The sequence below is a fragment of the Phodopus roborovskii genome, unplaced genomic scaffold (genome assembly GCF_943737965.1).
Source record: "Phodopus roborovskii unplaced genomic scaffold, PHOROB, whole genome shotgun sequence".
Classification (NCBI taxonomy): Eukaryota; Metazoa; Chordata; class Mammalia; order Rodentia; family Cricetidae; genus Phodopus; species Phodopus roborovskii.
In genome coordinates, this window is record NW_026126448.1 from 14,590,384 (window position 1) to 14,616,589 (window position 26,206).

Genomic DNA, 26,206 nt, shown 5'->3' on the forward strand with positions numbered 1-26,206 from the left:
AAATTTTAAGTAAGATAGGCACTTCTAATAATGTGCATTATATAGCTAAGGTACAGATTTAGAATAACACATAAAATGGTGAATTCTATAGTCTAAAATTCCAAAGAAGTAAGATTTTTAAAAACTGTAATTTTAGAAAATAATAAGATCATTAATCAGAATATGTTCTAAGAGTGAGTCAAATTCTAAAGTAACAATATTTATAAGGGAAGATTCTTCTTTTGCTATTTTTTAATTTCATTTTACATTCCAACCACAGTTCTCAAGGTAAGATTCTTACTTTAAAAAGATAGTATTAGAGAAACATTTTCCCATGAGACACACTCATCTCTCCAGCTAGTATGGGACAGTATTCACAAAAACAAAAATGTAGCTGGATTACTTAGCACATTCTTCATTCAACCACTACCTAAGAAGCTACAGGAAAAGATCTGATGTAGCATTTTATAGTTAATCTATGTTCTATTGCGCATATCACACAGATTAATCCTAATTATAAAAACACTTTCATATAAAGTTATCTTATCCATGCATTTTATAGTGAAGCTGTTTTAAATGCTAATTAGTAACAAACTCTAGAAATGATGTCTGAAAGTATAGTTTTCAAAATGCTAATGAACTCACCTTTTATCTCCTTAGTGAATTTTACCCGATGAGAATCAGTCAGAGGTCTGGGTTGCTCATCAATGTTATGAATGTCAAGAACTTCACACATGAACTGAATTACAGGTTGTGCTTTGTAGAAGGCAGTGGCAGAAACTAAGAAAAAATACAAATAGTATAAATTAATATTTAAAAGCCTAGAACCTCCATTGTAAGTTTCCATAATTAACTATGCACAGTTAAAATGATCTCTTATAGGAGTGTATAATTTATACATATTATACTCCCCAACACACACACACACACACACACACACACACACACACACACACACACACACTTTCCAAAATGAAGAAGTTTGATTTCTGAAGCATAAGAAGAGAAAGGTCAAATACTATAGTTTTTATAATCTATCTCTTTCACCATGAGTAACTATTTTCACAGAAGTGTCCCATGAGAAGAACTTGTGAAGCCAAAGAATGCCTGAGAAGATTGTTTCTTAAAGAAGCTTCCTATGCTAGCATGTTAGTTTCTCCTAGAGAGCTTCATTATTTTGTAAGGACTTAAGAGACAGTATTAAACCTGAGTCACAGGTCATACAAGTGGTAACAGGTGGGGGTTTAACTGCCTGTGTGCTAACCAGAATGATTATTTTTAAATGGTTTCTTATCTCTGGGTTTTGGAACTACAAGTCAGTTAGTAGACCACACATCTCCTTTTCTTCTTCCCTCCTTCCTCTTCTTTCTTTTTTCCTCCCCCTCTTCTTCTATTCTAAGACAGGACATCACTATGTAGCAGTTGCCAGTCTGGAACTCAACATGTAGCCTAAGTTGGCCTCAAGTTTACAAAGACACATTTCTCTCTGCCTCCTAAGTTTTGGGATCAAAGGTGTATACCACTACATTTAACTTTATTTTAAGATTAAAAAAATTATGAGTGTGTATTTATCTACGGGAGGGTGTGTGCATGTGAGTGTGTGGGACCTCAGAGGACAGAAGAAAGCCTGAACTCCTTGTAGTGGAGTCACAGGTAGCTATGCGCTGCCCAGTGTGGGTCCTGAAGACAGAATGGAGGCAGCAAGAATGTGCTCTTAACCGTTGATCCATCTCGCCAGCCCTACATTACATTCTTTTACTGAAAAACGGTGGGAGCATTTTTGTGCATCAGCAAATGCCAGCAAAGATGGAGGTGGTCACTCACGCCTTTAATCCCAGAAATCATGAGGCAAAGGCAGGCAGATCTCTATGAGTTCTACATGGCCAGCCAGGGATACATAGTGAGACCCATCTCAAAACAAAACAAACAACAACATCAAAACAAGAAAAAACAAAATCAAAAACATGCCAGTAAGATATATACGTGTGTGTGTGTGTGTGTGTGTGTGTGTGTTTATTGCACTTATTTTTCATTATGTTTCATTACTTCAGCACATGCTGGCCTGGCCCACTTTTTAAGAAGGGAATGGATAAAAGAAATGTATTGTGAATAACATGCTTTTACCTTTCTTTTAATCCTAAAGGTAGATTTTCTTCACTGGATACTACCAGTCACAGCTGAAGCTACCATACTAACATACTACAATGATTTCTTCTACTTTATTTTCCTGTTATACTTCTAACCATTTCACTGTTTACCATCTTCTAAACTACATGGGCATTTGAGTTGAAAATTAAACTTTGTGATACAAAGCTTTAAAAAGGATTTGTTGAAAGGGCAGGTCTCTCATGGAGTAGAGGAGTGAGGAGAAAGTGTGGCCTGCCACCAAACCTGAGGATCTGAGTTCCACTCCAAGACCCCTAAGGTGGAAGGAGAGAGCCTACTTCTTCAAATTGTTCTCTGGAGTTACAGATGATTGTGACCCACAATATGAGTGCTGGAAATGAAACACTGGTCCTCTGATTAGCTGGATGGTGGTGGCTCATGCCTTTAATCCCAGCACTCAGGAGGCAGAGGCAGGTGGATCTTTGTGAGTTGCAGGCCAGCCTGGCCTACAGAACGAGTTCCAGGACAGGCCCCAAAGCAATACCCTATCTCAAAACAAACAAACAAACACCAATCAATCAAACAAAATCAACACTAACAGAATAAAAAAAAAAGGGGGGGTGGGAAACCAACTGGATTTACTGGAGTTTGATTCTAGCCCAATACTCACTAGTTTCCTGATTGTTATTTACATATTTATTTATTATGGTACTTGGAATTGAACCTTTGGCCTCATGCATGCTGAGTGCTATATCACTGACCCTCATTCCCAGTCCTTTGCGCTTCTAATTATTCATCTGTTAAAAAAGAAACAAAAAACAAAAACTATTCCTGAAGCTGGAGAGAGGTCTCAGTAGTTAAGAGTGCTTACAACTATTCCAGAGAATTTGAGTTTGATACCGAGAACTCACATCCAGGCATAACTCCAGGTTCAAGAGATTGATGACCTTTTCTGGTTTCTGTGAACACTCACAACACATCATGGTGTACATACATTCTGTGTATATACATAAACATAAACACATACTTATAAATAAAATACTTCTCAGAGCACTGAAAATTACCAATGCAAGGAATCCATTTGTACCTGAAATACGTAGCAACTCAGAGCATCTTTTTTCACTTCTGAATGATTTTTTACTCATTTGCTCATTGATCTACTGCTTGCAGGCAGTTAAACTATCAAGGTACAGTAATTATTTGCACAATAATTCTTTGAAGAGACTGTATGAAGTCTCATGAAAATGAGATTAGTATTTCACTGTGCCCAAACTAAAACTGTATTAGGATACAGGAGGGTTGGGGGTATAGCTCAATGATCAGAGGACTTGCCTAGTATGTACAAGTCCCTAGATTTGATCCCTAGCACTGCAAAGTAAAAAATAAATAAATAAAATCAGACACAACAGAAAATGATAGATGCAAATAAAAAAAATTAAGTAGTTGCGATATTTAGTACCAAGAAAGTCTGGATCAAAATTAATAGCTGAAAATATGGCAATATATGATGGACCCTAGTCCCCCAAAATATCATAACCCTAACTTAATGCAAGGCAGATATTGCTGGGAGGTATCTTGAATGGTCACATGTTACAACTATTTCTTGCCCCAACTGTGTCATTTAAAAATTAACCATTAGGAGTTGGAGAATGGCTCAGCAATTAAGAGCACTGACTGCTTTTCCAGAGGACCAGTGGTTTTTGTTTTTGTTTTGCTTTTTTGAAACAGGGACTCTCTGTAGTTTTTGAGGCTGTTCTGGAACTAGCTCAGTAGACCAGGCTGGCCTCGAACTCATAGAGATCCACCTGCCTCTGCCTCCCAAGTGCTGGGATTAAAGGCGTGAGCCCCCACCATCCAGCTAACCAGAGGACCAGTGTTTCATTTCCAGCACTCATATTGTGGGTCACAATCATCTATAACTCCAGTTCTAGGGGTCCCAACATCTTCTGGCCTCCAGAAGTACCAGGCATACACATGGTACAGATATATAAATACAGACAAAACAATCATACACATAAAAACAACCTAAAAAATAAAATAAAAAAAAATCATCTTGCTGATACCCCAGAAGCCTCTTTTCTATTATCTTTCCCAAACTAACAGTGCTCTAAAGGATACAAAATTCTTTTTTTTTTTTTTTTTTTTTTTTTTTTTTTTTTTCTTTTCCCCTCTCAAGACAGGGTTCTGTGTAACCCTGGCTGTCCTGGAACTTTCTTTGTAGACCAAGGTGTCCTTGACTAAGATCCTCCTCCCTCTGCCTCCCAAGTGCTTGGATTAAACACATGCTCCACCACCGCCTGGCCAAAATTCTTACTTCTATATTAGTGTCTTCTTTCTTTATGGATTTATAATATGAATACATATGACTAGATCTAGTTTAGATTTCCCAGTTCTTGAATTTTATGTAACTGGAAACATAAACTATGATAGTTAAAGCTTGTTTCTAATGATAATTTAATATAATTAATTTATTTTCATCAATGTATGATTTTTTTTGAGATGTACACAACTATTCTAATTGTGGCTAATAGTTGTCTTGATACTTTTCCTAAGATATTAAAAATGCCATCAATGGTTTGTTCCTCCCTCCCTTCCTTTCCTTTTCTTTTTCTGGAGAGGTTTCTCTGTGTAGCCCTGGCTGTCCTGTAACTAGCTCTGTCATTTAGATTGGCCTCAAACTCACAGAGATTGACCTGCTTCAGCCTCCCAAGCACTGGAATTGAAGGTGTGCACTATTCTTTCTTCCTCCCTCCCTCCATCCATTCTTCCTTCCCTCCCTCCCTTCCTCCCTCCCTCCCTTTCCTTGTTTTTTTAAAGACATGGTCTTGCTATGTAATCCAAGCTGGCCTGGAACTCACCCGTAGTCAAGACTGTCCTTGTAATTCTCCTGCGTTTCCCTTTCCTTGCTAGGATTATAGGGGTTACCATGCCTGGCTTGGTTTTTTTTTTTTTTGTTTTTTGTTTTTAAATCCCTTTCACTCTTTTGAAATAGGGTGTCATAGGACAGACTGGTCTCAAAATTACAGTTCTCCTACTTCAGCCTTCCAAGTGTTAAGATTATAGATGTGGGCCATTGTGCATGTTGGGCACATTGTCTTTTACACACACACACACACACACACACACACACACACACACACACCACCTGTGAGTGAAAGTGTTGGGTCATGAGGGATGTACATTTTTCTCTTAGATAATTCTTTTAGAGTAACTTAGATTCACAATGCTTCCAACCTCTGACCTCTTATAAGCAGTATATGAGCTACTATGGTGGGACCAGTGAGATTCCCATCCCTGCAGGGAAAATCACTTCGCTGCCAAGCCTGACCATACATGTTCCAGCCCAGGGCCCCACGTGGTGGAAGGAGAACTGACTTCTGACTTTCACACATGAACAGCTGCCCTGTATCCTTGCAGAAGTTTGGAGGCTCATTCTCTGAAAAAGGTAATTCAAAACAAAAGCTCCCTGGAATGAGGATGCCAGGCATAGCAGAAGGCACAGAACTGTAGCACAAACAAGGGCTTAAATGACTGGAAACATAAACTGCTGATACAGAAATTCCTCTGGCTCCAATCTCCAACGTGGCTTTCAGAGTGTAGGTGGCCAGACCTAGTCTTTAGACAGGTGCATTTGGCTAACCTGACCCGCCCACTCAGAAGAGACCCAGGGATTACAGCAACCCAGCCTCCACCACTGATTACCCTGTGATGACAGCTCAGGTTAACAAGCTTCGTTTGTGCATGCAGGGTTTCCATTCAGGGTTTTAGACTCCCACTGAGCCGCCAGTAAATAAAAAAGGGCATGTTCAGATAACAAAGTAAACAAATGAAAAATAAATAAAAACTCAAACAGGAATTTAAGGGAAATGTAAGTATATATAGGAAAAAATCCAAAGTAAATCATTATGCTCAGAGAGCTAAGAGAGTCTACTGCACTTGTAAAACAAGAATAGAATGCTATTTAAAAAAAAAAAGTCAGTATCCAGGAAACAGCAAAAGACTGCTAAAAAATAGAAATTAAAAAGTGAACAAAGGGCTAGAAGACTGAGGAAAATTTCAGAGTAACTCAAAACTGAGATTGAAAAGACAAGTGGGTGGACTTTATAGTGCATAAACTAAAAATAGAACGGGCTTAGCACTCATGATACCCAAGTTCAAGCCAGAGCAGACAAAAAGAATACAATTACAGAGAGATGTGCTTCCAAGTTCCTGAAGGACAAACTCTGATACAGAAGTTTGCTATGTTGCCCAGTCTTACTTCACTGGGCTCAAGAGATCCTGTTTCTTCATTCTCTGCATAACCATTTGGTTAGCTTCCTTAAAAAACCTAAAAAAGACACTTTTCACTATGTAAGGTGTTTAAAGTCTGCCTCTCATATACCTTTTTCTCTTAAGTGCCTTTAAAAAAAAATAAAAAAAAAAAGATGAATTAGGCTGCAATCATAATAAAGTTTGGTGTTCCCTGACCTCCTATCTTCGGAATCCTGGAGACCATGTGTGTAGCTGGGAGCAGCAGAGGCAACATTGAGAAATGGACACCTGCCCTGGCTGGGAGGTTCCCAACCCGTCAGCCACTGGACTCAACCTGAAGGAGCAAGCTGAGACTTCCTTCTTAGGTGTAAGAATGGGAGGGGAGCAACACTCACCCACACCCTTGAGGCTCAGCCTCTTGTACAACCAGTGCAATGCATGCTACTGTTACCATCTGAGACAAAGACTCTCCATGGACCCCTTCAGATACTGATTCTGAATCTATGGGGACATGTCCTGCCTCCCTAGTATGTAGGTGCATGGTTGAAAATTTCGCTTTTCCTGGAGAGGGTTCATGTACAACCAGACTGGCTTCAACTCAGTGTAGTGGAGGATGGCCTCCAGCTTTTAATCCCTTTGCCTCAACCATGCCCATTTCGGTATTTTTTTTTTTATTTTATAATTTTTGTTTGTTTGTTTCTGGCCTTGGATTTGTTGTTGTTGTTTTTGTCCTGTAGGAGCTTTTTTTCATTTAACATTTACTTTATTTCATAGTGTCTTTAGTTATTTGTGCTTTGGAATAATATCCCCACCACCACTTCACCTTTGAGGCAGTTTCATTCCATACTTTGTCTTGAAGATATCTTGTAGCTGATGCTGTCTATTAATGCTTCTGAACTGCTTGATAAGGGAATGCCCAAGACAACAATTAAGTGTGACCTCAAAAGGACCATAGTAAGCCAGATAGGAAGGGAACATTCAAGCCAGCAGTGTGCTACACACCACTAATGCCAGCACTTGTGAGCTCTAGGTTAGCCTGGTCCAGGACAGCCAAAGCTATACAAAGTAACCCTGTCTCAAAAAATAAACAACAACACAAAAAGGAAGGGCACACTCAACCAGAGTCTAACAGAAACACATCTGAAGGCTGCATTGATAGTCTTAGCACCATCACACAGTTCTAATCTGAGGACAGACAGCCTGGTGATCCTGACCTTGTTCATAGTATCTGAAGGCTGCATTGATAGTCTTAGCACCATCACACAGTTCTAATCTGAGGACAGACAGCCTGGTGATCCTGACCTTGTTCATAGTATCTGAAGGCTGCATTGATAGTCTTAGCACCATCACACAGTTCTAATCTGAGGACAGACAGCCTGGTGATCCTGACCTTGTTCATAGTAAATTGTGAGTCATGACTCAATGTTGGGACTGTGAAAATTTTGGCAACAATAAAAGGCTTCTGGTTCAATGGCTGAAAACTGAGTATCAGGCATGTAATGAATCTGAGTTGTTTCCTCAAGTGCTTGCCCATGCTATAGCCTTGGTTCTGAACATACAACATGAGAACCCTGAACTGCACATACCACAGCACCATGTAATTCAAATACCTTGGTTCAAATCAGGGACTGATATATACTATAAAGAACTGCAGTAATTTTACTGTACACTCCACATTTTCTGCTTTTATTTAGAATATTTAATAGTTATGACAGGGAAAAATTATTTCTATCATTCCTTAGCATAAGTCAAATTAGTGTACCTTTAAGTTCCATTATATTAGAATGTTTGATTTTTAAAAATGGCAGTTGAGTGGCACATGGTGTCCTATGCCTTTAATCCCAGCACTTGGTAGGCGGAGGCAGGCAGATCTTTGTGAGTTCAGGGACTACATAGTGAGTTTCAAGATAGCCAAGGGCTAATAGAGAGATATTGTCTCAACAAATAAACAAACAATGCTAAATTGCTGACTTGAGTCCAATAAAAATATCATTAAAAGAATTTTAGTTTGTTTAAAAACAAACAAAAAAAAAGGGGGGGCTGGAGAAATGGCTCAGCAATTAAGAGCTCAAGCTGCTCTTCTAGGGGTCCTGAGTTCAATTCCCAGCAACCACATGATAGCTCACAACCATCTGTAGTGAGATCTGGTACCTTCTGTCCTGCAGGCATACATGCAGGCAGAACACTATATAAAACAAATAAATGAACCTTTAAAAAAGAATTTTGGTTTGGGACAGAATTTTCAATAATTTGTGAAATGCTCCTAAAAATACTTGTTATTTTATACTGTATATTTATACCAAGCTACATTCTCAGCTTTGGTGATTATAAAATTAAAATTCTGATCAACTCTCAAAAACACTATTTTCTATATCCTGCAGCATCAAACACTCAGTTAAGACAATATATTTTTTTTTTTCACTAACGCAGGGTCTCACCCAGCCCAGGCTGGTCTGGAACTTATTATATAAATGAAGATGACATCCTGATCCTCTTTCCAAGTGCAAGGATTATAGGCATGAATCCCACGCCCAGATAAGATTTAAATCCTTATTAAAATTCAACACATCTACTAGTGTGCAATTTCTTTTCATGTTTAACAAATGGGGAAATAATAGTATATCAAAGAATTATTTTAAAATGTAAGATTATAAATGATATTTATTTTGTATTAAAATATTAATATATTTCATATTTTCTGAAATGATTAGGCAATAAGCAAGTGCTACTATGCCTGGCTTGGTAAGGAATATTTTATAGAAAGCTGCTTTTTATTGAAAAATAAAGTTTTTGTTTTGACGAAAGCCAGGAATTTACACTTAAGCAAGTACCCTACCACTGAGTTACTCTGTCTGCAAAACTGTTTTTACGCTAAGATATCTAAAGACTTGCCTTTCAAGAATCTGACTTCTTAAGAGATGCAGTATAAGTTGCATCACACTCATAAACTGTGGAATCAGAACTGTGAACTTCCACCATTTAAGTAAAGATCATGTGACTTGAGACAAATGGCTTTTTGTCTCTATACTAATCAGTCTGAGGTATAACTATGGAGGGGAGGGGTGGGTTTATTTTGAGATGGAGTCAGTCACTCTTGTTACCCAGGCTTGTTTTGAGCTAGTATGCTCAAGTGAGTCTTCCAACTCAGCCTCCCACACAGACATAATTATGTGTGCACCATTGCACTCAGTTCTATGGTAGGAATTTATGTGAGAAAATAACAACATAAAATGCTTAGAGCGCTGGGTGGTGGTGGCACATGCTTTAGTCCCAGCACTTGGGAGGCAGAGGCAGGTGGATCTGTGAGTTTGAGACCAGCTTGGTTTACAAGAGCTAGTTCCAGGACAGGCTCCAAAACTACACAGAGAAACCCTGTCTCGAAAAACTAAAAACAAAGCAAAACCAAAAAAACGAAAAACAAAAACACAAAAACCTGACAAACTCTACCTTAAGGGACAGGACGCTTCTTATACGTATGAATTATAACATTAAAGTCCAAGTAACTAATAGGGTGGTCTCAAAATGGGCTAATTACTCTGCATTTTTATTGAATTCTAAGGCACTATTGATGTCAATATGTCAAATGCCAATAAAAAGAAATCAAGGTATGACAAATCATGAATTCTAGTACAACTCCTAGCTGTAATATGGGGAAAGTGTAAGTTGAAATATGGGGAAAAATTGAGTCTTAGATTAGAAAAATATAGTAAATTTAATTGCTTAATTGAGAGTTAGAGTACTAAATGTCATTAAACAATTTCAAGATATCTTTGGTTGTAGGTTTAAAAATTGTTTAGAGTACTAAAACTAGAGTTCTTTTCCCATGCTCATCTCCAATGCCAGTTTCTTTCTTTCTGCCACCTGTCATTTCCGTTGGAAGTGTTCCACAAACACCAAGACCCCAGTGTTCCCCTGTGTTCCACTGCATTCAACATTCTCCTTTGTAGGACTTTTGCTGAGCCTGTGTGTCACCAAGCTTGGCAGTAGACACATTTACTCACTGATCCAGTTCTGTAGTATTTCCTTAAAAAACAAACCGTGTGTGTGTGTGTGTGTGTGTGTGTGTGTGTGTGTGTGCGCGCGCGCGCGCAAGCACGCATACATGCATGTGAAGGGCAGCAGTCAATGTCAGTGTCCTTCCTCAATCACCCTTCACTTTAGTTTTTAGACAGGGTCTCTCCAGGATTTTGGTGCCTACTGATGCAGTAGAATGTCTGGCAAGAAAGCCCCAGGGATCCTCCTCTCTCTGGCACCTGGCACCCTAACAATGGGATTACAATTGCTGGACAGTGGAGAAAATGTCATCCTGGAACTCACTCTGTAGACCAGGCTGGCCTCAAACTCAGAGATCTGCCTGCCTCTGGCTCCCAAGTGCTGGGATTAAAGGTGTGCACCATCACCATTCAGCTGGATCCAATTATTTTTTCAAAATGTTTATAACTGTTTAAATACAACTTATTATTTTACTTCTTCCCCATTAACTTGAAATGGTACCTCAGGCATTTACAAAATTTCCATAAATACATAGCTCCTTTGTTTCTAGCTCTCTCTGAGTCATTAACCTCTGCCTGTCCCGACACTTAACAGCACTGTGTATAACTGTTTCATTATAAGAAGGGCATTCCTTTTTCTTTAAAATTATATTGGTTTCTCATGATCATTTATCCTTCCATGCAAACGCAGACTTATCAAGCTTGGTATGATGGTGAAATCTTTAATCCCAGTATTTGGGAGACAGAGGCCACTCTATCTATGAAAAGAGTCTAGGATAGCCTGGCCTACATAGTGAAACACTGTTTCAAAAACAAAAGACAAAACCAAACAGACTTATGAAGTACCTTAACATCCCATTTGGACTTTAACTAGTGTTGTACCTGCAAGTTGATTTTAGAATAACTGACATTTTAGGATTTCTAAATAAATATAACATTTTTCTTTATTTGTTTTGAAGCTTTGTTTCATATCTTTCAGTAGAATTTTGGATTTTACAGACTTCAGAAAACTTATTCCTGGGTATCTGCTTTTCAACCCAAACTACTAGTCTTTTTCCTATATTATATTGTTTATTCACCTTGGATATCACTTAGTCCTGTAAATACTTATGGCTTAATGTGAGTTATGCTAGGCCAGGAGAGTACACTGGTAAATAACAACACTCTCTATGTCCACAACATAGAGACACAGAACAACAGACATCTACATCTCAGGGTGGTACATGCCATTATAGGGGAGTACACTGTGCTGTGTGGATATATAAGACAATACCTAACTCAGACTTGGGGGATGGCTGGACTGGGGGAGAAGGGTGTCAAACACTGCTTCTTAAGGAAGTAACGTGTAGACTGAAACCTGTAAGAAGAACAGAAGTTAGAAAACACAACAGTGACTAAAAACCATACTGATATTCTTTCTTGCTCTTGATTTTACTGCAAACGGTCTTGTTTAATTGAAATTATCTCGTGTTTGGAAATACTTCTGTTGGCTTCAACTTGGAACTGGTTTTCACTTATTTTTTCTCTTACTGCTGTAGCAATCTCTCTTGGCTCTCTTGTTTTTCTTGCTTCCTTAAACGCTATAGGTCCTCATGAATTTATCCCTCTCTTTCTGTTTGTATCTGCATTATTACTCCTAAAGGCTTATATCCTAGGTTGGTCTGGAATTCATTAAGTAGCCCAGATGGCCTTGAGGTCTCCCTTCCTGCTTGGGTCTTGCAAGTGCTAGAATTACAGGCAAGCAACACCATATGAGGCTTTGTTTGCTTTCAAAGACAAGGTCTCATTATTTAGCCCAGGCTGACCTCAAACTCTCCACGTAGCTTGGGGTGACCTTAAACTCCACACCCTGTTCACTCTTGAGTCCTGGGAGTACAGCTGAGTCACCATGTCTGATTTAGCATCTTAACTTTTAGCACCTTCTACTACAGACTTTTAGACACTGCCCACTCCAAATGCAAAACAAAACTAAACTTGTTTCAATGATTTAAAAATCACAGAACAAAAAAATAAGCCAACTATTGATCAGCGCTTAAAAACAAATAAATAATAAAAAGACAGAATCTTACTCTGTAGCCCAAGCTGCCCTCAGACTCACTGTGTAGCCCGGGTTGGCCTTAAACTTACAAGAATATATAAATTTTGCCCCAGCCTCTTGAGTACTAGGGTTACAGGTTTAAGTCCACCACACTCAGCTTATGTTTTTCACTTAGTATAGGCCATTCCTTTTTATTTATTCAATCAAACACTAATACAGGTGTTGCTGAGAATTTATTTCATAAGTGTAATAAAGTTCATAATTAGGTGACTGAACATGTAGGACATTATCTAGGATAATGTGATAAGCCTCATTCAATTAGTTGAAAGGCCTAAAAATCAAGGCTGAGGCTTCCCCAAGAGAGAAGGTAAGAAGACATTCCATCTACATATAGCAGTTTAGATTATGTCTGAGGTTTCTATCCTTGTCACCTTCTCTGAGGGTTTCAGTTGTACAAACCAGCTCTCTGTGCGTCTCCTGCCGGTTCTGCTCCTTTGGTTGAGCTCTTGACATATGTGATATACCAGGCTTATAGTTTATTTGCAAGTATAATTTCTTTAAAAACCTAGTAGTTTCTGATCTGTTTATTTCTAATCAGTTCCATGTGCCAGTAAAACTATACCCAAAGTTCTACTTTTCTGGGTATGGTTCTTAAGCCTTTTATTTATTTATTTATTTATTTATTTGTTTGTTTGTTTGTTTGTTTGTTTTCAGCTGAATCCTTGGAATATGTCCCTTCCTCTCCATCCCACATTAAACATCACCATCTCTTACCTGAACTAGTGATTGAAAAGCCCCCTACTGGCTTCTCAGATTAGCTTTTTCTCCTCTATCTATTTTCCAAACTGCTGCCAGAGGTCTCTTTCTGGAAAACAAATATGATCATGTCACTACCTTTCTTAAAAACCCAGCAAGACTCCCTACCAAATGGTTTAAATTTCTTTTTTATTTCATTAACTCCTATTTTTATTCCTTATTTCCTTCTAGTCTCTTTGTGTTTAATTTTCTAACATTTTAAGATAAATGCTCTGGTTACTGATGCTTTTCTGCTGTTCAACAGGTCAGTAAAGTTTTAAATTCTCTCTAAGCATTGCTTAAATCAATTGGACCAGTTTTAATAAATATTATTACTTAGCATTTTGTTCAAAATTCAAATTTCCTTTGTGATTTCTTTAACTAATAGGTTATTGAAAAACCCTTTCTTAATAATTTTGAAAGCTAAACTTTCAAGTTCTGGTAGAAATATGATAGCAATTGAGCCCCAATTTCCTCATCCTTCTCCTAGATACTGCACAGACCAACAAAGAGGATATTAATAAAAGTAAAAGTATGGGGCTGGAGAGATTGTTCAGTGGTTAAGAACACTGGCTGCTCTTCCAGAGGTCCTGAGTTTAATTCCCAGCAACCACACAATGGCTCATAACCATCTGTAATGAGATCTGGTGCCCTTCTCTGGCCTGCAGGCATACATGCAGGCCGAATGCTGTATACATAATAAATATATCTAAAAAAAAAAAAATACAAGTAAAAGTACATTTAGGTTAAACCAGGCAATTAAAAATCCCACAAAATGCCACATTGTAAGCAAATATAGCCCCAAGTATTCAGGACCATCAAAATCTATAAAAGAAGTCATATCTGAACATTGCAGAATGAAAAGAAGTTTAAGGAAATCTATGGAGAAACAGTATATTTTCATTCCCAGAGTGAAAGAGTCATATCTTAAAGGTCATGTTTGGAATTGAGATGGAATGGGGGACTCTTCTATGGAAAAAGAGAAAGGAGGTATAAAAACGAGTCATCACAGTATGAGGAGAGTAGTTTAAAATTGATAGTCTCAGCCTAGCAAAGTAGCAGAGAATACCTTTAATCTCATCACTGGGAGATTGAGGTAGGCAAATCTCCATGAGTTCCAGGCTAGCCTGGTCTACAGAGTGAGTTCTAGGACAACATAGAGAAACCCAATCTCAAAATAACCAAAATAAGCAAAACAAATAAATAAAATTAAAAAACAAACAAACAAAAAACCTCATAGTCTCAGAAGGACTACCTTTCTAAAAATGAAGCATTTACAATATTTTTGTAATTTCTTTTTTTGAAACAATTTTAATTGTACAGGAAAGCTATAAATGAATAGCAACCCAGGGAACTCGTAGCTGGTAGTTTGCAACACTTATGTCACTGAAGTTACTGGAAAGCATGGGAGATGAAGATGTATTTTAAAGAATGAATCTATCCTCCCTTTTGGATGGAGCCTTCAGGCTGAGAAACCTGGAAATTTATTTTTATCCTAAAGTGCAACTACCGTTCTTCCTATCATTTTCTACCAGTGATTTGAGTGAATACATCTCATTCAAATATGAGCTACAAAAAGAAAGTAGGCATCCATACAAAGATAGTATCTAAAAATTGCAAAGCTAGATATAGTGGTATACCTTATAATCCCAGTATTTCAAAGGCTGAGGCAGGAGGATACAGAGTTTCAGAACAACCTGGGCTACACCATAGTGAGACTCTGCTCTCAAACAAAAAAATACCAAGAAGCAGTACATTATATCTAACAAATAAAGTGAGTGGGCAATACGATACATTTCTTTTTCCTTTCTTTCTTAGGTTGTTCTTTGTTTTTGTTTTGTTTTTTGTTTTTTGTTTTTTTTTTTTTTTTGAGACAGAGCTCACCATGTAGTCTTGGCTGACTCGGAACTCACTATGTAGACCAGGGTGGCCTTGAACTCATAGAGATCTACCTGCCCCTGCCTCCCTAGTGCTAGGACTAAAGGTGTGTGCTACCACAAACAGCTAAGAAGATCTTAATGAAATCATGGAAAGATATAAGAGCAAACCCTTTAGAATTCAAGGGAGAGGACTGGTGAGGGCTCAGCAGGTAAAGGTGTCTGTTGCCAAGCCTGATGGCCTGAGTTCTAACTCCAGGACCAAATGTTGGAAGGAGAACCAACTCCCACACATTCTCCTCTGACCATCACATATGCCATGGGGTGAACTCATTCAGACAGACCCATATACACACAAAATAAGTAAACGTAAAGAAACCCCCAGAAAAACAAACAAACAGATCTAACTATTCAGTATAGTAAACACATCTTACAAAAGGTACAGTAAGAAACACACTGGATGCAAATTAAAATTCTTTTTTATTACATTTTTTAAGACAAGGGCTCACCAGGTAGTAGCAGATGGTTAGAACTCACTCTGTAACTCTAGAATCTTCAGCAATTCTCCTGCCCAGCCTCATTTAGGAATAAACACAATAATGCACAAGCTAACTCTCACTTAGATGAACACTTCTGGAAGAAACAGCTTGAGGATGAACTAAAATCAATGAGTAACAGGCCAAACTTCAGTGAACAGGCTGGTAGTAAGCACTAACATTTAATGACAGACATAAGATGAAAACAAATGCACACTCAGGTGACAGAATGGAACACACTATTATATACTCTAAGGCTGTAAGACTATACTATACAAATAGTAAGAGAAAATAAAAGAAGCAGAATAAATTCAACAATTGACCACATGTCCAATAGGGAAGATTCAATGTTAAAAGTCAAGTTAAAAATTTTAGGCAAAATTGAGACTAGTAAAAGGGCTCAGTAGATGAAGGCACTTGCTGTCAAACCACAGCACACCATTGATCCTAGCCCCCGGGAGGCAGAGGAAGGTAGATCTTTGTGAGTTCAAGGCCAACCTGGTCTACATAGCAAGTTCCAGGCCAGCCAAAGGTAAATATTGATACCCTAATAAAAAACAAACAAACAACAAGAAGGACTAAAATAGAAGAAAGGAGGAGGAAAAGGTCTTTGTAGTATTGCAAACACCATAAAACACAGCTGGGCATTTGGCCATAATTCTAGCACCTGAGAATTGGATACAGGAGAATCAAGAGATCACAGCCAACCTGAATTACACAAAACCCTGTCTCAAAAAGAAGCACACCACAGAATATATACTCTTTAAAGGTTGAAAAGGCAGTGGGGGAGGGGATGGCATAATTTGACAAATCAAGAACTTCCTATCAATCTGGAAATGATCTACTAAACAAAAACAACAACAACAATAAAAAAATAACCAACAAAACAAAATAAGCACTACTGACCTACAAAGTAAAACTATTCTATATCAGGATGTATCCATGGGGCTGGAGAAATGGCTCATCAGTCAGAAGCACTGGCTGCTTGCTCTTGCAGAGCATCCTGGTTTGGTTTCCAGCACCCACATGGCAGCTCACACCTGTAACTCCAGTTCCATGGAGACTGATGCCCTCTTCTGGGCATCAGAACCAGGTGTGCAGATTATGCATAAACATCCACAGAGGCAAATACTCTTTTTTTGTTGTTGTTGGTTTTTCGAGACAGGGTTTCTCTGTATTGCTTTGGAGCCTGACCCCTGGAACTCACTCTGTAGATTAGGCTGGCCTGGAACTCACAGGATCCACCTACCTCTATCTCCTGAGTGCTGGGATTAAAGGTGTGTGCCCCCAGTGCCCAGCACAGACACATTAAAATAAAAATAAAATATATATATATATATATATATATATATATATATATATATATATATATGTAATTGCTTTCCTGGATTGCAATCCTTTAAAAATTGTGAAACTTTCCCAAAAGATATAAGAAAGCCACATTAATCAACACAGTTACAGCATTCAGAAAGCAAAAATTATTAGACATAAAAAGATAAATATGACAGGTGGTAGTGGTCCACACCTTTAATTCCAGTACTTGGGGAGCAAAGCCAGGCAGAACTCTTTGAGTTCAAGGCCAGCCTGGTCTACAGAGTGAGTTCAGGACAGCCAAAGCTGTTACATAGTGAAACCCTGTCTTGAAAAACAAAACAAAAATTCAATACATAAAAATATAACAGAAAAGTAAAAATTTTATTTCTCCCAGTCATAGAGAACAAAGGTAAGTAGCAAGTAAATAAATGACAGCATAATAAAAAATGGTAGCTCTGATGGAAATTTAATTTTATCTTAACAAATATACTTTATTTTTGAAGAAAATATTAAAGTATCAGAAGTACTGGCCACTTATTGGGCTATACAAACTACTTAAATTCTAAACAGAGAACTCCAAGGCAGATGCAGAGGCATGCACCTGTATCCCAGCTGTGGTAGGACAGAGGGGGAGCCTCACTTAGGCCCAGGAGATCAATACAAGCCTGGCAACATAGCAATACCCTGTCTTAGTTCTCAAAGCCAGGGGTGGTTCCCTGAGCCGGTAATCAGTAATCCAAGCTGTTCTGAAGGCCAAAGGAGTTCAAGTCACCCTGGACAAATTATCAAGACTGTCTCAAAATAATTTTTTTCTTTTTCTTTTTTTTTCGAGACAAGGTTTCTCTGTGTAGCCTTGGCTGTCCTGGAACTCACTCTGTAGACCAGGCTCGCCTTGAACTCACAGAGATCCACCTGCCTCTGCCTCCTGAGTGCTGGGATTAAAGGCAGCATGCTCCTCCACTCATACAATCGAACATATACACACATACAAAATATAAAAGGATATTTAAGATTTTTTTTAAATAACTGAGAACAACAAAAAAAGACATCATATTCTCTGATTAACATCATGTGGAAACTAGAAATTTATAGAAAGCAGATCTAAAATTTAAAAAGTCTCAGAGGAATAAATAAAAACACTAATAAAAATTCAAAAAATCTCTCAAACAATATGGATTAGAGGGGTAATACAAATGAAGGTTGCACACCAGGTATTGGCGGTGCACACTTTTAGTCCCAGCATTTAGGAGGCAGAGGCCAGACTGGTCTACAGGTGAGTTCCAGGGTAATCAGAGTCACAGAGGTTTCCCTGTCTTGAAACACCCAAGATAGATAGATAGATAGATAGATAGATAGATAGATAGATAGGTAGGTAGGTAGATAGATAGATAGATTAGATAGATAACAAAAATGAAGGCTGCAGTCCTAGAAATGATTTAGTGAAAACATTACAATACAGAGATTGTGCAGAAAAGCTCAGTAACCAGAAGAAAATTCATTGTTTTTTAATATTTTTACTGATGAGGAAAAAAGTTCAAAAAGGTAGGAAAATAACTTTAATTTAGCTAACCAAAGAAGTAATCTTATAAGATGAAAGAGAAATTATAGAAAACAAAGCTAGAAGAACTAAAATAATTAAACAAAAATTAGGATTTCTGCCCGGAGCGGGGTGGGGCGGGGTGGGGCGGGGCGGAGCCAGTGGTGGGGTTTGGAGAGATGGCTCAGTGACTCCTGCAGAGGTCCTGGCTTTGATTCCCAGCACCCACATGGTGTCTTACAGCTGTCTGTAACTGTGGTCCCAGGGGATCCAACACACTCTTCTGACCTCCAAGGACATTAAACACGCAAGTAGAGCATAGGCATCCGTTCAGGCACAAAAACCACCCATACATTTAAAATAATAAAATAAATCTAAATAAGTTTTAAAAATCAGTTGACTAAACTGCTAGCCACTAATCAAAAAAAAAAAAAAAAAAAAAAAAAAAGGAGAAAGCACAAATATACAAAAGTAAAAAATAGGGGAAATGACAGAAATAGAAAAAGTTTGAAATGAGAAAAACTTTTATAAAATTCCATACATTAAATAAAATATGGGTAAAATAAAAATTTTATAGTAAATAAATGTGACTTATGAAAAGTACTCAGGGAGAGCCTGGATACTGATATTTTAAAATAAGAGTGCCAGATCTCATTGAACTCAAGTTTAGAAACAGGTGTGAGCTGCCATGTGGGTGCTAGGAAATGACCCTGGGTCCTCTGGAAGAAGAGGCAGTGCTCTTAACCGTTAAGCCATCTCTCCAGCTCTTTAACATATATTCTTGATTGAAGTACTTATGAAAATAGGACAGCAGTGCTCTTTAACAACAATAGAACAGATGTTCCTAACATAATAATAATAACATGCTTATGTGCGGAACACTTAATTGAGAAACATTTCTCCTAAAATGAGGAATAAAAAGAGGACAATCATTGATGTTTGCTACTATCCTATCTAAATTAGTGAACATAATCTGACAAGAAAAAAAAGAGGCAGATCATATGACTGTAACCTAGAAACATCAAGAAAATCACTTGAAAAAATACTGTAAGTATGAAATTCAATAAGGCAGAAAGTTACATATAGAACTTAAAAGCCTTCGTATTTAAATAAGAACCAGTTACATTACGTAAAAGTACCATTAATGTTAAACCCACTCAATAGCAACAATATGCAAAAAATACCCAGGAATAGCAAGATTAAGTAGGCTGGACGTGAGGAAAATCTTATAACTTTTCTGAAGCAACAAAATTTTAATTTAATTGATGATATAATGAGATCTTAGTAAAAATAACCTATCTTCTTACACAATGGGTGAGGAAACAGTATTTCTAAGGCTATATCATAAAACAAGTAAGAATGGTCTTGAAAATGTGAGAATAACCTTATCACACAAGTCACGAATAAGTGAGGTGTGTGTGTGTGTGTTTGTGTGTGTGTGTTTGTGTGTGTGTGTGTGTGTGAGCCACCAAACAAGAACCAGTTTCCAAAAATACAAAACAAGACAAAATACACTTAAAACAGCAAGTCTGATTGGCAAAAAATCTAAGAGTTTGAAGACACACATAAAAAGGAAACAAGTATTCTAATTAGTAGATGAAAAACACAAGCTTTACAGAGGGGAATCTAGAAATATCAGTCTCTAGAAATTTATCTTACATATATGGAAAATAGTATTTAGAGATAGCAATAAAATAGTAATAAAAATAAAAAAATAAAAAAATTTCTAAGACACATATAAAGGGACCAGGCTAAATAGTGTCTCTCATTATTTTCACAAAGGAAAAACTGCTAAAAAAAAAAATAATAATGAGGAAACTGTATTAGTCTGTAAAGATCCAGGGATCCATGGAGGGATGGCTAATACCAGATACTAAGCAAGAAAGATGATGAACCTGGAATACATTGCTGTGCCAGGAAGCAAAGGAGGTGAATTATCAACTGGACACTGTACCTTAGAATTCCACTGAATGAAAAAAGAATAGAATGAGAAAAGTCACCAGTTTGTAATTTCTAGTACAATAAATGACTTGGGAGCAATGATAAATGACTGCAACATCAGTAACTACCAAGTTTGATTGGGGTTTATAAAGGTGAGACCTCTGAACCCACTTACTGTTTGTTCTAAGGAGTCAACTTTGCACCACAATTAGGACCCCCTAGTACTTGACTCCAAGTAGAACACCTCTCTCTCTCTCTCTCTCTCTCTCTCTCTCTCTCTCTCTCTCTCTCTCTCTCTCTCTCTCTCTCTGTGTATGTGTGTGTGTGTGTATATAACTCACTTTCTACCCAAAGTGGATTAAACTTCTAGGGATAACTTATTTTCAGAAAATACAGGAAATAGAGAAAGAAGTCATAAGAAAATAAAAGACAAACACAGACTTGGGGATATTCTACAACACAGTTTCAGTAAGAAGTCAATAAGATTTTAAAAAGAAGAGGAGGATGGGGGAAGGAATGTGATATGTAAATCTTCTTTATGTTTTGAGTCAAATCTATTAAGTAGAAAAAGACATATTTGGAGCCATCAAGGAAATATGATCTTGGGTTGGGAATTGGGGAATACAAATTTTCTTTTCTTTTGAATTTTATTACATTTAAAAAAATGACATTGCTAATGAGTAAGAAAATATCCCAATTTTAGTGGTGTATGTTGTAGGGACAAAATAACATGCTGTCCTAGGATGTGACTTAAAATATTTGCAGAGGAAGAAATATAGATATATTAACAAAAAAAAGAAAGACCCCTGACAAAATGAATAATGGCTGTATACATATGGCAGTTCAACATGTTATATTTTTACTTATATATTAGTTTAAAAATATTTGTAGAAAGCACCTAAAAATGACTACAATTAGTAGCAAATTAAGAACAGGAAAACCTGGGTATGGTCACTATGACCAATATATTTCTCTTAACATATGAATTTTATAATTAAATGCTAACTTAAGAGTGAAGATAATACAAGTAAATTATTGGTAAGATAAAATTCTCAAATGATATATCACGGCTCTTACAATTTTCATGTGCCTGCCTCAAGTTTAGTAGCATTATTAGACAGGTTCTGCATAAAGGATGTACAAATGAAATATAACAAAAAATATTAAGGTTTTATTAGGCTGTTATAATATATAATACAAGTATTACTTTAAGATACCAATTCATATAACTATATAAATAAAGCCACATATGCATGGATTATAGAAATAGACTACCCAATTTAGAATGTGGGTTTAGTTCCCTTACCATCAATATTTAGCATCATTTTCCACATGGCAGGCCGAACAGACTGATGGAATCCAAACCATACTTCCCTGCCCCCTCCCAGAGGGTGGTCATATCCTTCTGGAGCTGAGAAAAAGGAACGCCCCACAGGTGTATATCTACAAAAGAAAATGGCACGTTCAATCCTTTTCTACTAACACTAACACTAATACTAATACTTAAGTCTGCAGGACAGGTGACATGAAAGCAAAGACAATTAACTTATTACAATGATACTTATGATTATAAATACACATAAAAGCAAAGAGTTATTCTAAATGAAGAAATTCATCAATCCTTTCTGAAACTGTCTATTTTCAGAATCTGTTAGTTTACAAGTTAATATGTTTTCAGAATCTGTTAGTTTACAAAGTAGTATGTTTTACCTTTTTTTTTTTTTTTTTTTTTTTTTTTTAAACTGAGTCTCACTGTGTAGGTCTGGGCAGCCTAGAACCCACTATGTAGACTAGGCTAATCTCAAACTCACAGAAATCTGCTTGCCTCTGCCTTTCACATGGCTGGAATGGAATTAAGGATGTGTGCTACCTCACTTGTCCCTTAAAATACTTTCTTAAAAATAAGAGCATTGCAACTTTAAAACATCAAAGTTATTTCTACAAACATGTCTCAAGGTAGCTATACTAATTGTTTCAAAGATATTTATTTACCATATATAAGTCCAGAAGTATGAAGTGGTAGTGTGATTTTAAACAATAGTACCTCTCATTCCTTTTTTCCCATGCAGGACTTCATGTGTGCTGGGCAAATATTCCAACCTGAACTCTATCTCCAGCCCAAAAGCAGCAATTTCAACACAAACTGACACTATTATTTAAGACTCATAGGTCCTAAGAAAAAAGGGTTAGAAATTTCTCTGTGAAGTAATAAACTAGATTAGTTAAACTAATGATGTATATTTTACATGCTATTATAGTACAAATGAAATAATGAAAAGCATAGAACATATAACATATAAAGGTTAACTGAGGGAGGCCTATACTACTGACTCATAAGAAGAGACCCTTCATATTTAAAAATCTAAGATGGAGAAAAGCTAGAGCCACCTACTTCATGGAGGGCAGATGTCGTAGCACCACATCAACGGCATGGACTGGGTTAGTGCTGATGGGCTTGTCTAATTCCAGCGGCTCAGGCAAAGTCCGTCCCGTCAGTACTTCATGTAGTAGGTGCCAACTCACCCGAGACACAAATTTGACTGACACCTTGAAAGGCCGATCTTTTCCACCTTCCCCAGGTAACGTAACATCTAAATCTACCTGTTGATGGGAAAAGATCCAAGTGTAACATGTTGAAAAAAAGATAAATGTAAGTATTTTTAAATTTAACTTATAAAAAGACAACAAGCAAAAATAAAAAAATCTCAATGTCAAATTAATATACTAAAATTCAAATACACAGTTTATTCATGACAGTATTATTCATCACTCTAAAACGCTGAAAACTACTTAAATACAGTAACATTTAGGCAGCTATAAAAAAAAGATCTTTTGGAACTGTTATATGATCATTTTCCAGCCATATTATTAACAACCCACATACAAAAGACTACAGAAGACAATGTCTTTTGCATGAGAAGGGAAAATGAGAAAATACTCATGTATTTGCTTCCTATTGCAAAAAAGAAACACAAGGAAAAATGAACCAGGAACAAAGAAACTGGTTCATTTCAAGGCATAAGAGGGAAGGGATAGAAAGACGGGAGCCAGGCAGTGGTGGCACATGACTTTACTCCCCAGCCCTTGGGAGGCAGAGGCAGGAGGATCTCTGTGAGTTTGAGGCCAGCCTGGCCTACAGAGCTAGTTCCAAGACAGCCTCCAAAAGCTACAGAGGAACTCAAAAACAAAAGAAGGAAGAGAGAAAGACAGAAAGAGAGGGAGAGAGGGAGGGGGGAAGGAGGAAGGAAGGAAGCAGCAATATTTAGAGTATATTTTGGGAGATGGAGTCATAATCTTGACATTAGGAAGCAGTCTAAAATTCTAAATAGTCATGGGTGTCATTTCAGCTACTCGAGAGGCTAAGGCTGGAGAATCATTTGACTCACAAGTTCATATTAATTATCCCAGTACTCAGAAAGCAGAGGCAGGAATAAACGCGAGTTCAAGCCCAGTCTGGTTTATATAGCAAGTTCTAGGCCAAAACAAACAAACAAACAAACAAACAAAAAACAAAACAAGAAACCTCAAATTAGAAAGTCTCCAACAGAGATGTAGTGAATGTAATTGGCCCCATAAGCTTTTAGGGAGTGGCACTACTAGGGTGTGGCTTTGTAGGAGTAGGTGTGGCCTTGTGGATCAAAGATGTAGAGCTCTCAGCTCTTTCTGCCTGCATGAAGCCATGTCCCCAACATGATAATAATGGAGTAAACCTCTGAAACTGTAAGCCACCTAATTAAATGTTCTCCTTCATAAGAGTTGTCATGGTGTCTCTTCACAGCAACAGAAACCCTAACTAAGACAAGTGGAGAAAAAAAAATTGAAACTGAGCACCACAAACAGAATCAAATGAATATAAATGTATTTCAAATGAATAAAAAAAAAAAAAAAAAAAAACAAGAACAAGTTTGGGGTAATCCTGGTTCCAGGACAGCCCAGGTTAGAGTGAGACCTGATCTCAAATTAAGAAAATTTAAAAAGAAATAAGGTGTGTCATATCAAAAGAATACAAGAATCAGCCTAAAGGTGTGCCTATTGACTATATCTGGCACAAACTGTGTCAGATAAATAAACAAGATAAAAATATTCTTTTATCATGGAGGCAATAATCTCAAGTAAGAATCACCAATTGCTAGGGGGAAAAATGTACAAAGAAGATTCTTAAAAGTTATTTCCTGCATCAAAACTAAAAACTGTGCACCAAAGGGCACAACTGATGGAGGAAAGACAGTCTGTGGAATGTCAGAAAATATCTTTATAATTATATACATGAAGAGATGGGGTGATATATTGTTTGTGACCTAACAAATAAAGCTTGACTGAAGATCAGAGTGCACAGCTAGTCACACTAGTTAGCCACAGAGGCCAGACAGTGGTGGCACACACCTTTAATCCTAGCACTAGGGAGACAGAGAATCTTTGTTAGTTCAAGTGCACCCTGAGCTACACAAAATTGACCCAGTCTAAAACAAACAGGGCCCACACAAAGGAAATCCTAGCACTGAAGAGTCACACGCCTTTAATTCCAACACTAAGGAGGTAGAGACAGGAAGGGATATGACTGGGCAGAGAGAGGAATATAAGGCAGGAGGAGACAGGAGTTCATTGCCGTCTAGGCAGTCAGTCTGAGCATTCAGTCTGAGGATTAGTGGAGACAGGATTACCCTTTCAGTCTGAGGTAAAGGTAAGAGCTAGTGGCTGGCTGTTTTGCTTTAATTGTTAGATCATAAACAAAATATCACCACAAAAGAGGTTAGCATCTAGAACATTAAAAAAAAGTCAAACAAAACAAAAAAAACTCTTGCAACCCATTAACTGCAAAAACAAAGCCCAATTTAAAAAGTGGCTAAAATGCTTGAATGGACTTTTTCTTTTTTTTTAAGTTTTTAAAACTTAAAAACAGGGTTTCTCTGTGTAGCGTTGGCCACCCTGAAACTCACTCTGTAGACCAGGCTGGCCTCAAACTCACAAAGATCTGCCTATCTCTGCCTCCCGAGTGCACCGGTTTGAATGGACGTCTTGATGAACATAAAAATGACCAAATGAATACATGAAAATAAGTTTAATATCACTAACTTGGAGGAAATCCAAGCCACAATGAACCTGGGCCTGGTTGTATAGCCCCGTAATCCCATCTCCTCAGAAAGCAAAGGCAGGGAGTTTTGAATTAAAGATGCCATCCTTGTACTACACAAAGAGTCAAAGGTTAGGCCTGGGTTATACAATGAGATCTAAATGGTGTCTATCAACAGAAAAATAGATAAACAAAATGTGTTGTATTCATGTAATAGATTTATTACTCAGCCTTGAAAAAGAAAGAAATTCTAACATATGCTACACTATGGATGTAATTTAAGGACATGCTGCTGAGTGAAATTGGCAAGCCACAAAATAATAAATGCTTCATGATTCCACTTACTTGAGGTACCTATCAGTGTCAAATTCAAAGACACAAAAAGGAGAGTAGTGGTTACCAAGGTTCAATGGGTGAGGGCAATAAAGAGTGCTTAATGCAGAGGAGTGGATGGGGGGAGCAGGGGAGGGAATGGGAGGAAAAGGGGAAGGAAACTGCAGTCGGATGTATAAATAAAGAAAGAAATAAATTTAATTAAAAAAATAAAGAGTATTTAGTGGGTACAGAGTTTCAACTTAACAGGATAAAGATAGTTCTGGATGCTGCTGCTGACTATATAACACTGTACAGGTGCTTGACAGTACTGAATTGTACTTTTAAAATGATTAAAATATTATTTGTACTTAAGAAAAAAAACAATACTTCCCCTTAAGATACTAACTACAAGGAGAAAAAAGAATATCTTGGTAGGAAAAACAGACAAAAATCA

General features: G+C 37.4%; 1 protein-coding gene across 1 annotated transcript in view; it reads right to left on the reverse strand.

Annotated features, from left to right (window-relative positions):
• Ago3 (argonaute RISC catalytic component 3) overlaps positions 1–26,206 on the reverse strand; it is an 82,621-nt gene that overhangs the window by 34,481 nt on the left and 21,934 nt on the right. Inside the window, exons 4-6 of the mRNA XM_051188802.1 lie at positions 22,759–22,967; positions 21,673–21,809; positions 625–759 (exon numbers count right to left, since the gene is read on the reverse strand). Of these exons, the coding sequence (XP_051044759.1) occupies positions 625–759; positions 21,673–21,809; positions 22,759–22,967 (481 nt within the window). The remainder of the gene's footprint in view (positions 1–624; positions 760–21,672; positions 21,810–22,758; positions 22,968–26,206) is intronic.